The following is a 17,594-nucleotide window of genomic DNA, read 5'->3' as shown; positions in this document are numbered from 1 at the left end:
TGAAAAGCAGGAAATTCGCACTTAAAGAAGAAGAAAATATGGTTCTTTTGTGGCAAAACATTGTACGTGCAAAGGAATTTCTTGATGTAGTTAACATTTTTTTGAAAATAGGATTCAGTAAACTTTAAAAGTTTAATATTTTTTTTGACAAAAGTTTCGAATTAAGTCCTCAATAAGGAGTTTAATTTTGAAATACAATTCTAGGATTTTTGAGAGGAATTTTTGTATGCATTTTTAATTTATTGTAAAGAGGTATTCGTAAGTGATGAAAGGCATTATGAGTAACATGGCTGCAAATTCAGCACCATTTCTTTTTCATTAACATTTTTTTAATCACCAATTCGAACATTTTCTGCTGTTTGTCGTCAATAACCTGACTCGAGCAAAATATTTCCAATGAAAAAAAAACCTTTTATAATCCTTGTTTCGTTAAATGAAAAACTCTCGAAGACTACTTATTTCCACAAAATGGCATAGTTTCGGCGAACTCCTGTAGGTGAAAATCGCACTCTAGAGCAGCTCAAAAATAATTTTCGTCAAACTGGGGTTAAGAAGAACGTAGAAGGCTTTAATTTTTCTTGTGATATATTTTTGAATATTATTCGAAAAATGTTTTGCTCTGCGTCATTTTATCTGAAAAATTAAGCCCCAATCCTTAAAAATTACTCAACTGCGAAAATCTTTTGGTAAAAAAGGGTGATCTGAAACAATTTCGGATATTTTCTGTTCTTTAAATATTCCAGATTAAAAGTATTGGCATTATTTTTTTTTATTGCTAATTTTGTAAAATTCTTATGAATTTTTAAAGATTTTATATAAGTTGCGAGATATTTGAGGACTTTTCGATATTTCGTTAAAGATTATTTTGTATTAACTTTTCTTTAATAATTTTGCTTGCAACGATTTCAAATTCATAATTTTGATCAAATTCATGATTAATAATTCATAATCATTTTTAAAAATACATATTTTTATATAATCCCTTTTTAAAAATGCAAGCACTAAGAGTACGGGATGTAAAAAATATAATGAAATAAAAAATTAAGTAATGATGCAAAACTTCCGGTTTATAACATTTTTCTAAACGCCACCATCAACTACATAAGTTTCGTCAAGAAAATCCTGACATGAATGGTTTAAAATCTGGAATTCCCCTACGCATCTGTCTGTGCTGTCGCCTTTTACAGTTCCTTCTACAGAAATCTATTGTTTTTCATAATCCTTTAAAATCTGCATGCTTTGTTTCAAGGATAAAAATAATCTTGATACATGTAGACATTTCCTACCTGGGTTTTTATGAATCCTTAGCGCCACATGCGTATAAATAATTTTTGAATTTCCAATGAATCTCAAACAACATCTAATACCGTCATTAGGAGCGACAACGTTGGCAACGTAAGGTTATAAATTTGTTCTATCCTATCGTTAGTTTTTCACTAACCAGCAGGTAGATTTTAATTAAGTGTTTTGTTTTCACTTTATGACGAAAATATTCAGCACAAGCATCACAAAGTTAAACTGTCTTATCTCTGTCTAATCGATGCAATAAAACAGCCAGAATTTTTTGTATGTAATAAATGTTGTGTATGTTCGATGTTTGATTGAGAACAAATTAAAGCTTGTCACGATTGTTGATTTAAGTTTATTTTATTTAATGGAAATTCTATAGATTAATTTTAACGATACATTCAATTCAATTGTTTCAATAGAACACTGCATCTGTAGAAATATGGAAGAAAACAATATTTTAAAAAAATGTACTTGAACGATTTGTTAAAAATAACCTTCCATCAATTTTTAAAATTTTTATAATAATTGCACAAACGCTGAGAAAAACAAAGAAACAACTGTGATATAAAATTTACTTGTACCAATGTCTTCATATTATTGTAAACGGTGTTCCAAAATTAGCGTAAGATTTTATTCTACGGACGTTTGTTTTTTACTTTAAGTGTAGATAACTTAACCGACGCTTAGCTCATTTTTAAAAATTGTTATCTTAGAAATATTGTTTCGAAGTAAAAAAAAATCTATAGCTCGATTAATACTTATCATAAGCTGACAGCTGTCTTTTTTTTCTTTACAACGTGGCGAAAAAAGTGTTTCCGGCGATTTCTTCCGTCGATCGACCCTCGGCTCTACACGTAAGCCAATTTATCAATTAAGTTCAAACTCGGAAATTTCATTTATTTAGGGCCAAAACTGAAAAGGTTATAAATTGAAAATTCAAATTTTCTCAAAAAATGACCCAAAAAATTTGTAAGGAATTGTCTTTTTTGTGTTTTAACTTCTACTCTTTCTATGTAAAAATTTTATTTTTGTATGGCTTCAGAAAAGTTCTCTCCATAGAACCATAAATTTTGTTTTTAAGTTTTTTCCAGAAACTAATCAACTGATTTAAATGATTTATTTTCTCAACAAGCTTTGATTTGATGATCACAAATGTCTAATAACTCACTTAATAATTGTATAGCAAAAATATCTTAAAACATTACGAAATAAATTTAAAAGAAAAACCTGTTTCGAAAAAAAGTATTGATTAACGAAATGACATTTAAATTTTTGAAGATTTATTTGTTTTGAGCGTATGTAAATTTGTATACATATATTAAAATAAATGTACAATCATGAAACAGACTTTCGCTAGAAGAGCAAGTTCGTACGACCTGGTCGACCTGTCTTCTACATGAGTTTAAAATTTTAAAATGTTTACAAAGTATTAAATATTACAAAAAAAAATAACAATTATAAAATTTAATTTTTCTTCAAAATTTTAAATTTAAATCATTTTTAAAATTTGTCACAACCCATGTTTAAGAAATTGTACTGAAATATTTAGGCCTGCACTTTGCTTCGTGTGGAGAAACTAGACAAATTGCAAGTATTGGAATTTAACTTAACAATGTAATTGAACAATTGTCAATTTTAATTTTAAATTTTAATTGTAATGCTTTTATTGCACGTGTTCAAAATTGTTGTCATTTGTGGATTAAAGGTGAAGAAAAAGCGACTTATAATAAGTTTTTTATTTTAAGTCACTATTTTCCTATGGAAAATTGGATTCATTTTTACCGATCGACGATCGGATTGGTCGGCGATTCAGGAGTATGACGCGACGTCGTCGGTCGTCGTCGTCGACGGCAATATAATAAAAAAAAAACAATTTATTAATTGCAAGCGTCAAAGGTAAATTCAAATAAACACAACTCATTACATACACAGTCTTGTGTCGTCAATTTTTACAACTTAATTGTATGACTGTAATTAGAGGAAATATTTGTTTTGATGGAAACCTTAAACTTCTGGCGCTTCATATTTAAATATGAACTTCTCTCATTTAAAGGAAAGGTTTTTTATTATTACCTACGTCAATTTATATAAGTATTATCGTTGTCTGGTTAATGGATGCATTTATTTTCTTTTGAATTCCAGAAAAAGAAAATTTAGTTAAATCGTTAAATTGACTCAAAATAATTGAAGTGTCTTTTATTTGAACATTGAATCAGAGGAATTATAAAAATGATGTTGATGTTTCATTAAATGAATAAAAACAATTTACATTTATGTCTGTCTATACTTTTTATTTAAAGTGATAAGTCATGACGTTATATTATGTTAGATAATAATTTATTGAGTCTCAGGTATCAAATGATACACACCTGTAAGTTTAATTTGTATTTTTTTTTTCCAAAGAATCAAGTTTCGCGATAACATAAATGCAGTTTTTAAATTGGAAATTATTAATATACAAATTCTAAGAAATTTTTTATTTATTTTTTATTTCTTAAGTGAAGTCGTGAAGATTGTTGTTGATAGGATTAAAAGTAATTAATGTCAGTAAATAAGCTCTTAGTGTATGATTGAATATCTTCACTTTTAATGTAATTAAAAATGTAAGCTTTGATTAATAACACCAGTTTTAACAACAAATCTGATCTTAAGGGAATAGTATTGGTTGTGTGAAGTCACAATATACTTACATTGGTTGAGCAATGATTCTTAAAATTATATGATTAATTTTGTTGGGCTATATATGTACTTCTGAAACCCAATTTTAACGAATGTGATGTTCGCAATTGTTTTCTTTTTCATAAAAAGTTAAAACCTTGCGAGTGAGCTTCGAAAGAGCAATGAAAAAAGGTAAAAACACTTTGATTTGATTTAAGATTTCAAAATTAACCTTTTTATTCAAAAATCTAAATGCCATTTGATGATTTCCTTAAAAAATAATTTATTTTAAAATCGTTAGAGCGTTTTTTTTAATCTATTTTTCGTACATACATTTTTTAATTTGACTTGAAAACATTTTTAGTATGCAGTTATTTAGGGCTTATTAATATACGTTTTCCATTTGAATTTTATAGACAAATGATAACCGATTTTTGAAATATGGAACTTCAAAAAAAAAAAAAAAAATCTTAAATATTTTTTTTTTATAAATCTTAAATAAAAACAATGACATTTTTGATCAAACAGAATAAGACATATTGCAGAAAATTATCAAAATAAGTTGATTATTTCTTGAGAAAACATAAAAACAAAATAGCGGTTTTATAATTGGTACTCTTCTGGAGCAATTTTTATTGAAAGAGCCAAATTAACAAAACAAAATGTAGATATAATTTAAAAAAATCTATCGGTTCGTTTTTGAGAAAATTTAAATTTTCCATTTTTGAAATAGAAAATTGTTTCGGAACTACTATTATTTTTAGTCTATTTTAAAAACTTAAAAAAAAACGAATGCAATACTTGCTATTTAGTTTCTATAAGTCACAAGTAAAAATATATGTAAAGTTGTGTATTTGAGTTCGAAATATGGAAAACTTTTGACTTGTGTCTTCCAAAACAATTCTTACATAGAACACAATTTTGTTCTTATCTGTAAACAAAATATTTAACCCACAATAGCCTAGGAATTTACAAAAAATATAGCCAACAATATCAGAAAAAATTATTTCGTTTTTATTTTGAATTCTTATTAAATTGTTTGATTTTGGAAAACTGTGCGATAGTCGACATTACTTATATACAAATATGGGCATTTAAAAATAAAAACACTAAACAGAGTTTTAAAAATTCAATTTTTTACTGATTTTTTTTCAAGTTCAAGTTTGGTATTCATTTTCTTATTTTCTTTCTTTCAAACTAAAATTATCCATTATTTATAGTAAAATTATAACTTAAAATATTTAAAATTCTGAAATTTAAAAAGGAACGAATTTCGTGGACATTAAAATAGACACATAGATTTAAAAAATTAATAAATTAAATGCAAAGCTATTCTGTATTTCAAAATCATTTTATTATCTAGCAGCCCCGCCTTAGCATTAATTACAGTGTGACATCTGTTGGGTATTGAGTCAAATAATAGGCGGCATCTATCAATTAAAATATTGTACCTCTACTGTTGAACCATATCCTTCAAAGTTCGGTTTAATTTTTCCCAACAGTGTATTTTAAATCTCCCCCGAAATGTTCTATGGGATTTCATTCAGGCAAGTAAGATGGCCACTCCAATACGCAAATTTTTTTACTTTAAAATTCTTTTTAACAGATTTGGGTGTATTCTAAGGGTCGTAGACAACTTTAGAAGCATGTTCTTGTTCGCATAATGCAGCATTGTATCCTTCATGATATTCACGTTCATATTTTGATCCATTTTACCCTCAATCAAATGTGTTGGTCAAACGCCATATCAAGAAAATTAACCTCAAAGTATGATACTGCCGGCCGCCACCATTCTTGACCGAGTATTTGGGATTTAGTTCTTTCAAAGAATGCCTTCTTACGGTTTGTCTGTTATCACTTCCGAACAAGTATATCTTTGTTTCTTCCATCCACAAAACATTCCTCCACTCTTTGAGTCCTTTTGGCCCTCTCCAATCAAAATGATTGTGGGCGATTTTAAACCGCGTTGTTGTATTTTGTATTTCTTAGAAAGGGCCCCATTCTTATGATCCTTCTGAACAAGTTAGCTTCAACAAGTCTTCTACGAACAGTTCTGGAAGTTATTGGAACCTGTTGTTTGTGTTTTATTTTTCTTGAAGACTTGTAAGGATCTTTTTTGAGGCACAAACGATCTTTTAGTGTTATCTTGGGGTTGTTTTGCTTGGTTTTTCCAGCTGTTTTTTTTTGGCTCAATTGGTTAAATTGCTTTTGTAATCGACTTGAGAGATCTGCTCATTATTCTGGCTGTTTCCCTGAAAAATTTTCCTTCACTTCGAAAAACAAAAATGACAGCTTTCTCTTCTAGGGAACATTGCTTTTCCTTAGAATTAATTTTAATATTATTAAAAAAAATTTAAATTTACTTCCTAAAGAGAACTTATTGTCTTATAAAAGTTATAAAAACTAGTATTTTTGATCCTAATTAAATATTAAGGTCTGTGTTCCAATGTGATTCTATTTTAATGTCCACCAAAAACACTGCCTTACCTAATAAACTGTTCATCTCCAAACAATCAACAAAACATAAAACCCATGTTGTTTTGCATAAGAGAATCTAACTTTTTTTTCGATAATGGTTAAATTTACTTCTAATGCATGTTGTTTTATTTGGCTTTACTCCTAGCAACTGTCTCTGTGTCTATTTTAATGTCCATATCAGTAATATCGTCAATAAAATGTTAAAAATGGTGCATCAAGATTTTGTCGCTATAAGTTGACTGTCGGTCTTTTTTCCTTGATAGAAAATATTATCTAATAATTATCTGCTAAGTTCAGATATTGAGAAGATTTTATTCCAACAGTATAGCAATTTGTGTCTATGACTTAATTTTACAAATAAAAAGATCCAACAAGTAAACATAAACATAATTCCCTGAATTTATTTTGAAGTGAACAGAAAATGTTTTAGGAGGATTAAAAGAAAGAACATTTTAAAATGTATCTACAACAAAAAGCCTTCATATTTTATTCCCTAAAAGGAACCTTCAAAAAGAAGCTAAAATGTTTATTTTATTATTGCAAACACAATATTCCGGATATTTTCTTTAATAAAATAATAATTTCACCGATCACTCAAAATATTGAAACATTCCTTAAATAAATAAGCTATAAAATTTAAGTGAAAAAAAAGGCTTTAAAAATCGAATAATCTCCATCAGGTGTTTGAAATTAATTTTTACCGTGACACATCTTTCACTCGTGTATACCTATATCTTTCTTAATTGCATTAAAAATTATGAAATACAAAATTTAATGTGCCCATTGCCCACATATACATACATATATTAAATTATAATCAATTTCCAACGCCCTTCTATCAATTTACCTTCATCCACAGTACCTACATATCTCCAAAACTATTATACTTAACAAAACATGCAGTTTTGGATACCATATTCGTATAGTCATCGAACAATTCGTTTCGATGCCTTCATATACGAGCGTTTGAGATTACTAACCATACCTCCACATTCGATACACCATAATCCACTGCATTTGTTCGAAGGGAACAAAATTTAACAAAAATAAAAAGATGAAAAATAAGAACATATCGAACCGGAACAAATTGAATTAATGTTTTAGTATAATCTTTTATATTTCTATACCTTCCTACCTACCTACCTACCTTACCTTTGCCTACACTGTACAACACACTCATAATGCAAACGGATTCTTTTAAAAATACATAATACCAAAAGTCCATCCATTACTGCACACTGCACATTGCACACGGTTTTCAAAAAAAAAAAAATACGAATCCCCATCCACCATCTCCCTATATAGTACGTGCACCTAAGGAAAGTATCTATGAGATAAATCTATAAAATATAGCATAGGATGCTTTCTACTGATGCTGTGCCGATATTGATGCTCCTGCTCCTACTGCTGCTGCCTGCTGCATCAAAATGCATATCTCTCTTATGCGCGAGCGCGTTACATACTTGATTTTCATCTCGCCAAAACCATCTCTAAACTAAACCAGCCAAATCAATTTTTTCTTATAGATACAAAATGTATCATTTTTAGAAAAACAAGTATCTCGAAAGAGAGAAAAGTATATTCCCTTTGGGGAGCTCCTATTATAGAGCTCCACTCGAATCTTTAAGATACTTTGGGGGTTTTCTACATTCAACAAAACAAAAAAGAGAAGAAAACCTGATTTTATTTCAGATTTTCCATCTGAAAACTGAGATCTAAAATCTGAATCCAAGAGAGAATCATCATCAGAAAACACGAAAAAGAAAGAGTGTGAGAGAAAAAGAGAGGGAGATCTAAATAAAAATTCTCTCGCACACTTGTTGTTGTTGTTGATTTCGTTCTTAAAGAAAGAACAAACCTTCTCTTTTAATGGTACTACACTGAATTTTCAACTTCAGTACCTGATGTATCGTTGTCGGTTAGTGACGTTGTGTAAAACCCAACTTTTTTGAAGCAGCTTATCGCTGCTGCTTTTATTTTAAGTCTAATATCGTATACGTTCTCGGGACTTAAAATCATCATCATCGTATAATTTTCTACCTATATGTGGAATTAAAAAAATATATTTTTACTTTTTTCAACAAAAAGATACAAACAAAAACTTTGTGAGATACTTTTTCTGTGCATAGAAAAATAACAAAAATTCGATCAATGAATTCTTAGTTTTTATCAATTTTATTATTTTTTGACGTATAATTAGTTCAATTTGTTGTTTCTTTTTTGTTTTGTACTTGTGCGCTTTTTGTTATTATTCGCATATGATTGTCATTCATTTATGATTGTTGTTGGAAATTGCATTGATTTAAATTATTGTTATTTATACACAACCCATCAGCCCGCGATCATCGACTAATTAAAATAATACAAAAAAAAAGCAAACCAATGAATCTATAAAAATAACAAAAACAGAAAGAATAAAAAATCTATTTCACCGTCATAGTAGTCGTCGCTGTCGTTGTCGTTGTCGTCTCCTCCTTCACGTTTTCTTCATCCGTGTCGTCGTAGTTTGTCGTCCGTCCTACTATATCAATTTTATGGTGTATTTGTGATGTTTATAGTCTATGCTTTGGCTATTTTAATATAAAAATAAAAATCGAATGAAAATAAAGACAAATTAAAATATATATACAGTGTCTAGTCGTTGGTCTCTCTAATAGATAAATTATCTTAGTTTAAAGATACATCTCGCTTTCGACAAGAGAGAGAGAGAGTGAAAAACTATATAACAACAATCTTCGATACCACCGCGCGCAATAAAAACATCCATCAATTTCATTAGAATTTTCATCAGAATTCTTAGGAAAATCTATGACTTTTAATCACCCCCAAAAAATTTTACATAAAAGATACTTTTTTGTTGTGAATCTGCAAAAGTTAAGATAAATCAACGTGAAAAAAGTGTAAATTTTAATTGCGTATCCCTCGAGAGACTCAAAGGATTTTGTTGAGAAGTGAAGTTTCAAATTTCACCTGAGGAGGATTCTTCGTTATTATTATCACATCGCATCGCATCTTTCTCGCACCTATCAGTAATCTCATCGAAATAAAAGGAAATACACCAAACAGACAGAAGAACAAAAAAAAATAATAACAAGCTCCTCTCAGGAGAATTAAGGATACAAAAGGAGGAATTTGAAGACAAGACAAGAGGAAAAAAACCGCAAAACTAATAAATAAAGTAGCGCTGCTCCTTTGGCTGTTTTGGTTCCTTCTTCGGTCCACCATCACATCGTATCATCGTCCATCGGAGTCGTTGTCGTTTCTTTAAAGTTGAGCTCTTGAGAAAGAGGTTCTGTACCAACTTCCAACAAAAATTTTATTTTTCTCTCTTTTGGGTTGGTTCGATCCTTACGCGAGTTTACGAGTCCAGAGCCAGACATGGCGCCGAGAACCAGAAAGAAGAAGGCACATGGTAAATAACAATAATAAATTTATTTTATTCTTTTATAAGATTTTTTCTGTTGTTGTTTTTCTTTTTATTTGAAATTGATGTTGGTTGTTTTCTTCGCTTTATCATCATGATTGTGGATTTGTAGTCGTCCCCCAATACATATATTCTTTTCACCTTGTTTTCATCGGTCTTGGTTAAGTTTGGTTGGGTTTTTGGTCTTCTATAAAAACCTGGAGACGATTTTTTATGTTTTGTAGGTTATCTTATATTTTTATTCTCCCAAAAAAACACAATCCTGATTGTATAAAAATATTCATATGTTGTCAGATATTTTTATGTTGTTGTTTTTTGAATTAATATTTTCGGAGGATTCTTTTTCTCATTTTTGTGATTTTCTCTTATACCAGCATTCGACATAGATCTTCTTCTTTTTTTTGGTATATGCAATAGAAATGCATCTAAAAGATACATAGATACATACCTCTCTGTTGTGTTGTTTGAAAAAGACCTTTTTAAGGTCGATGAAGCGATGATGATGATCATATGATAGAATCCTTAGAAAGATAGAAAGAGATAAAAAAGAAAACAATATGATCTTGAATGTTTGTGTCTTATTTTCATTTTATTGGTAAAAATGATGAACATTGTGCGGGTTGGTTGTTGTTATTTTTTGTTTGTATCTTAAAGGTTTTCCATAGATCAATCTTTTTGACTGTCATTTTTTGAACTTAAATTCAAAAGGCGAGAAGAGTCTTAAATTTATTAGTTTTGTTTTTGTTTGACTATTTATGATGGTAGAAAAGAAAAAGAATTTTTATATGGGTTTTTGATATTTCGTTTAGTATTTATTTTCCCACACTAAAGACGATCATTTAGGGATATATTGACTGAAGATGGATTGATGAATTTGTCTTTACAAGTTTTTAAACTAAGTACTAAAAATTGTCTAATTTAGTTGCATAAATGCAAAGATCGACAAAAATGGCGCCCAACGTGAGAATTTAATTACTCCTTTAAGCTTCAAAATACTAAAAGAACGGAATACATTTTAAGGTTAAGCAAGACTGCGAAAGAATGTAAAAAATAACAATTTTTTAATTAGTTATTATTAAAAAATGGACAAAAAAAAAAAAATTTGTTGTAAAGCTCTGAAGAACGTTTACATCTTTTATGGATATTGGGGTTTAGATTAAGAAAAAGAGTTAAAGCTAACATCTTTTCTTGACATAAGGATTTAGATTAAGGAAAAGAGTTAAAGCTTAGTCAAAATATGTCTTTCCAATTTTTGTTTGCTGGTAATTTCTTTTCATATCTTAATTTTTAAGTGAAAAGTGACCAAACTGTTTTTAAAGCATGCAGAATTCCCTTTAAATTAAAAAATTAAAACTTTCTCTTGTCAAAAAACAAATATTTGAAAAAACTTGTTTTTCTTAGTTATACTTATTTTTTTCGCTCCTTTTTTGAGATACTAGTTAAGTATACAAATTTGAGTTTGAGCTTTTAATTACTAAAACATGGCATACATTCATATTTTAAACACGCCTTAAAAATGTTTTACTTTCATGATTTGTTTGTCTCCAGTGACCGAAAAATTAAAAATTTCTTTAAATTTTTCGTCTTAAAATCCGTATCACACAAAATTGAAAATATTACTATAGCTCTCATCTCTATTAAGATAATATTTACTAACCTTGGCAAAACAGCGAGATCTAGAAGTCCTTAATTCTTAAGAGAAACATTTTTATATAGTTGTTTTTATGTTCGAAGATTTGCCTATAAATCTCCTTCTCTATTCGTAAATAACTTAGGTACATCTTGAAATTGATTATAGTTTCTTTTCAATTATTCATGTCATAAGACTGTGTGTTTCTTTTTATTTTTTATTTTTTTATTACTTTTGCCAATGGCTTGAATTATATAAATTTGTTAAATCAATTTATTCATCAAGATTGAAAGATATACGATAGAGTGGCTATAGCTTCAAGAAATATTCATTCATGCATTTTTTAATTTTTTATTTTTATTTATAAATTAGTTCCATGTAAATGACACGATTTATTATATTTTGCTTCTGGATTTACACATCGAATTAAATGATAAATTGATGTTGTTTATATATTACCTACCTTAGTTATGGTTATAGATGTTGCTGGTTTAGCTTTAAGGTCTGGTGTTGTGATGCAGAGACTTATTTTAGTTTTCAAGTTTTCGCTTAATGAATAATAAAAAAACAGACAAATAACAAGATGAAATAACAGGACGACGAAGTATACACATGTGATTAATTTTGTTAATGAAAATGTTATATCTATACAACACAACTTTCGTTTTTATTTCCTTTTAAAGAAATATTAAATTATATATAACAACTTGTAGTTGTATTATTCTTTCAAATATACTTAATTTCTTAAGCCAAGTTTAATTAAAAAATGAATGTACGTATTTCGAGCATCCATCTAAAGCTTGAAAGAAATGTCTGTATTGTACGTTGGGCGCCATTTTTCGTCACCAGATTTATATTGCATGTGCCTTAAATATCATAAAATTACCCATATTTTTTAAATAACTTTACATTTACGTATGTAGTTATCTTCCCTATGTTAGATGCCATAGGGATTTTGTACTTTTCTTTTGTTGGGCGCCACTTATACAGAATAAGATTTTTTAAGAATTAATAAGTTGTGTATGTTCCCATTCTTGTGAAAATTTAATCAAAATTTTTGGAAAAATGTAATATTAGTTAATGATTTGTTCATTATTAAGAACTTTACCTCGCGTTGGGTGCCAATTCTTAATTTAACAAATTGATGTGATTTAAGTGAAAAATATATTTAATATGTCAAGTTAATTCTATAGGAAAGTAGAGAAGCTTTCAATTTTGACAGAATTATCACAAGTGCAGAATATCTTGTTCATTTGCGAGTTTTTGTCATTTATGGCAATTTTATTGCTCTGAAATCATTTTCATTTATACATAGCTGTGCAATTGTTATTTTCCCATTAAAAGAGAAGAACAGTGAGCATTGGCTTTCAAAATCTGAACCTATTTTATTAAAATAATCAAAACACCATTTATTTCTCCACGTTGGGCGCCATTTTATTTTTGCCTATTATTAAATCAACACAATTGTCTGTTTGTTGCTACTGTGCCATTTTATTTGTGTGATTGGGAAGTTTACAATTCTTGTCATATGCCTATGATATCTCTTCCGGCTTAAAATTGTATGTTAAAAAGTTGAAGTTCTTATTGAAATATAACTTAATTGATACAAAATTGATACAATTTCTTGCGTACATATCTTCTAAAGATTAAATTTTTCTTATCCGAAATATCTGATTTCCAGAAATATATCTGAAGTTGGGCGCCACTTAATCTAAAAATATTATTTTTTGTAATATTTTAAGGTGAACGAAAACCCAAAATTTATTTAAATCACCATTGAGTTCACTGAAAAGTAGATATTTGCCTCAGGTATTAGGCACTCCTACTCACTTTGCTATCATTTAAAATTTTATTATTAACGATTTAAATTATTGCAATAAATCAACAATGTTTTGCTAACTTTCATAACTTGCCTAATACTCATCCTAAGTTAATCATATAATTAATGAATTTCTTATTTTATAGTTATGTTTTTTGTACAAGTATAATTTATCAATTTATCAAAAGATATAATCAACACAAAAGAAATACCAAATAGTTATCTTGTTGAATTTCAATACATCATCATCTATAAATTTATCTTTGCTATATTATTTATTAAGATAAATATCTGCAAAAAAATTGCTGATCAGACAAATTTAATTCAAATACCCTTTTACTTTATTGAAAACAAAAATCGAAAACAAAATGAGAAAAATACAAATCGAAAAAAGATAGAAATCAAGCTCCTGTATAGAGTATTGTAGATAAAAATAACAACAAAGATAAATCAAACCGAAGCCCAACAACAACAACCCCAAAAATACACCTGCTCAGGTACCTACATATGTATCTAATATCGATACACTCTTTGCCTATTGAAGTTTTTGACAGTTGTTAGGTAGAAATGAGAAACAGCAAATAAAAATTTCGTCTTTTTTTGACTTAGGCATAGAAATACAAAGATATAAAGAAACCTTCTGAAATGAAGAAGAAGAAGAAGAAAGCAAATCTGCAAGAGAGGCGTTTTTCTTAATGTCATCCTACGGGATAATAAATATCTTAAGCACCTTTTTTCATATAAAAGAAGAAGAAACTAAAGAGAAGTCGAAGAAAAAGATTTACCTTGAATTTTTGTCCGTAAGGTACTTTTTTTTTCAATTATAAAATTAATTTTCGAAGAATATGGAAAAAGAATTATTATTGATATCTGCGATCCCTTTGAAGTTTTGTTTTTGTATTGAACTGTTTGTAATTCCAGTTCAATAATATTTCGATACATCGAATCTTATCATAATATAAACAAAGACTTGTGTTGTCTCTTGTTTGTAAAAATGTAAAGCTTAGGGGGTTTGTGGTTACACTTACGTAGTCATAGACAACAAAAGTATAAAAATGCCTTTGATAGATTAAAAAAGAAAAGGAAAAAAAGCTATCATCAGTCTGAACTGCATTTTATTGTCTCTTTGACAATATTTACCAACAAAAATTAACAGTTCAACTGTCAGTCGCATGAACTTGCTTTAATTTAGGATAATATATCGTCAATTTTATCTAATTAATCTTATTTTTTTGTATGTATCTTATAACTTTTGAATTTCCAAAAGGTGTTATTATTCATTGTATCAGAAATGCATTCCTTTTTCTTAATATAGTTTTGTTAAATTTAATATAATATAAATAAATCCATCCAAGAAAAATCTTACTGTTTGTTAATTGAAACCTTGCCCGGCGGTGGGCGCCAATTCTTAAAGTTATTTCCGTTCCGTTGTATTTGTTAATTCTAGATTGAAGTAGGTAAGGTTCTAAATTTGGGAGAACTTTTTGTCATTTAAAAGATGTTACATTTTATGGAATTTCTTTTGCTTTCAAACACATTTATTCTAAGTGTGGAGTTGGTATTATCTCATTAAAATAAGAATAGTAAGCATGAAGCTTACAATTCTTGACTGAAATGTATCCTCTTTTATTATGAAATTGGTCTAAAATATCATTATATTTCTCCGCATTGGGCGCTATATTTTTTTTTAATAATAAATCGACTCAGTTTTCTAGAAATTTACCCTAACTTGGGAACCACTGAGTATATTTTATTTTAAAATTGGGAACAGTATTTTAAAATGCATCATATGGCAACGCTGTAGGAATTACTACCTTCCTTATAAAAGCACCAAAAAGTTAGGTCAAAACGTACTCGACTAGACGAACCACTTTTTCCTACAAAACCACAAACTGCCCTTAAGGGTATCTACTTACTTTTTTATATCGTAAGTAAAAAAATATTTATAAATAGAAAGAAAAGAAAAAAACAACAAAGTGTGTTTATAAATTTCCTATAAATTGACTTCAATTGACGACGACGACAACGCACGTCTACGTGCGTCTTTAGCGTTGTTGTCGTCATCATCATCGTCGCTTATGTTCAACAAGTAGAATTCTTTATTAAACTACATTGTAGTGGATCTAATTTTGTTGTTTTTGTACCTTTTTCAAATACAAGGGGTTGAGTTGTTCTTTATATTAGCCCAGTTGTTTTAATATTGTTCGATATGAAAATAAGATGAAAGGGAAAAAAATATAAGAACACAATTTTAACGTTAAAGTTTCACTTCTATAACTGGCTTTTTTTGTATAACTTTTACTTCTTCGAAACGGTTTTTAATGAACTCTCCTATCACCTCCTGAAATATATTTTCTTTATAAGACAGAGGCAAGAAAAAAGAAAAACCTGACGTAGACGGAAGAAAATAAAAGCAAAAACGACAACTTACATGTTTAAGAAAGGCTTTGGTCGTATGTTAAAAGACAGAGTATTATTAAAGTACCCTTAGGGGATCTTTTCTTAGACACACTTTTCAACTCTTTTAACAACGCATATGCAAGTCCATAATACAAGCAAACATAATTTTCCATCAGGAAATTTATAATTTAAAACAAAAAGTCTAAATCACGTTTTGAAAGTTTATAACTGAAAAGAGTGAATCTTGGCTTGACTCAACGTTCAAATTGTAATTCATAACTTTTAGAGATTCAAATGGTAAATAGAGAGAGGTTTTAATTACTACCATTGCTTGTACAATCAGAAATTAATACACATCTACTTTCATATAATATTAGATCGAAACATGCAACTATACTGATTGTAGGGAGGAAAAAATGTAAAGACATAAATCTATTTGAACCTATAATTTTCAGGTAGAAAGAAATGTCTCAATATTGTAACAGTGCAGCGGAAAAGACAGGCATTATATCTGGTAGTCCTAACATCAGGCGATAAGTTAAAGTATTAAATTTAGAATTTGAAGATTAAAGACTTATTACAGAAATGTCTACTGCAATTGAACGCTATGTGGAAACTCCAGGGGAATTTCTATTTTGTCGATATAATTATTTGTCTTTCTTGTATCTCCTTGAAGTTCAGCTTCAGTCCTTCTCCCAAGTACAAAGAGTCATTCCTTAGCCGTACTACACGAATGTAGAATACCTTACTACACTATACAATATTCAACATTTGAAAACCAATAGACTTTTTATTTAAATGTTTTTTTTTCTTTTATTAATATTCGCACTGTGCGAAAGACAAACATTCGCTTAGTGCGGCTAAAGAACAAATCTCTGTACTCTGTTTAAAGTTCAATTAGAGCAGTTTACTCAAAATGACTTCTATTTTATGTTAGGATCAAAAAGACACTAAAAGCGTTAACATCCACGTAATACTTAAGAACTTGACCACAATAAGATACAAGTTTAAGAAAATGCACTAATGGTCAAACTCATTATTTTCAACCCACGAAATCAAGTTCTCATAACAATCAGGCCTAAATATCAGTCTATTCTTTTTCTCATTCTCTCTCTCTTCTGTCCATCAATTTTTATTCATAACTTAACAAAAGATGGCATTTAACACTTGGATCCTTTCATCGTTAAACTAAACAAAAAAAATTCTTAAGAATATTGATGATGTGCTCGTTATTTTTCTTCTTATGTTTTGTTGTTGTTATTATTCTCAAGCTGTTCCAAATAAAAGCGACCATTCTTAAAATAAACCTAAAAAACAGAAAAATCATGTATGCATTTATTTTTTTTGCATTGCAAATGAAAAGAAATGCATTGCATATTTTGTTTTTTCATTTTTCGTTGTTGTGGGGTGTAAATCTGAACAAAAGATGCATTCATCTTCAACTCAACTAAACAAAACAATTCTGCAAAAGGAAATCCTTCGCACTTTCATTTCAAATAAAAAAAAAATGAGAATAAATTCAAAGAACTTTGTTCAAAATAATCCTAAAGGAACCAATATCTACCCCGAATGAAGAACAAAAATCCATCAGGAACAAAAATATTATGTTGCAGCTGCAAATGAAGAAAATGTAAATGTGTGTATCTGTGTGTATAGTCTTGACCTCAAGATTCTTTTTAAAAAGAAGAAAAATCTTTTTCTTTTCTTTTTCTGAAATATACAAAATAAAAGATGATCAAAACAAAAACTCGAATAAATGAAGAAAAAAGATAAATGGTCGCGCGGACGACGACGAAGACAACAAAACAAGAACGAGGAACGAAAAACGATGGCAGTAGCAACGAGGACGACTGTCCTAAGACTTTTTTCTTTTTTATTATTATTTCACACACGAA

General features: G+C 28.8%; 1 protein-coding gene across 2 annotated transcripts in view; it reads left to right on the top strand.

Moving 5' to 3' along the window:
* Window positions 1-17,594, top strand: part of LOC129951788 (bone morphogenetic protein receptor type-1B) — a 209,149-nt gene that overhangs the window by 155,679 nt on the left and 35,876 nt on the right. The window contains exon 1 of one of the 2 annotated variants that reach the window (XM_056064109.1): window positions 8,330-9,838. The exons of the other annotated variant lie outside the window; for it this stretch is intronic. Within the exon in view, the coding sequence (XP_055920084.1) occupies window positions 9,805-9,838 (34 nt within the window). The 5' untranslated portion in view covers window positions 8,330-9,804. Of the gene's footprint in view, window positions 1-8,329; window positions 9,839-17,594 lie in introns of those variants that run through there. 2 annotated transcript variants of the gene reach the window in all.

This window comes from Eupeodes corollae, chromosome 3, assembly GCF_945859685.1.
Source record: "Eupeodes corollae chromosome 3, idEupCoro1.1, whole genome shotgun sequence".
Classification (NCBI taxonomy): Eukaryota; Metazoa; Arthropoda; class Insecta; order Diptera; family Syrphidae; genus Eupeodes; species Eupeodes corollae.
The sequence above is the reverse complement of the archived record's forward strand: the minus strand, read 5'-3'. Positions and strand labels throughout refer to the sequence as shown.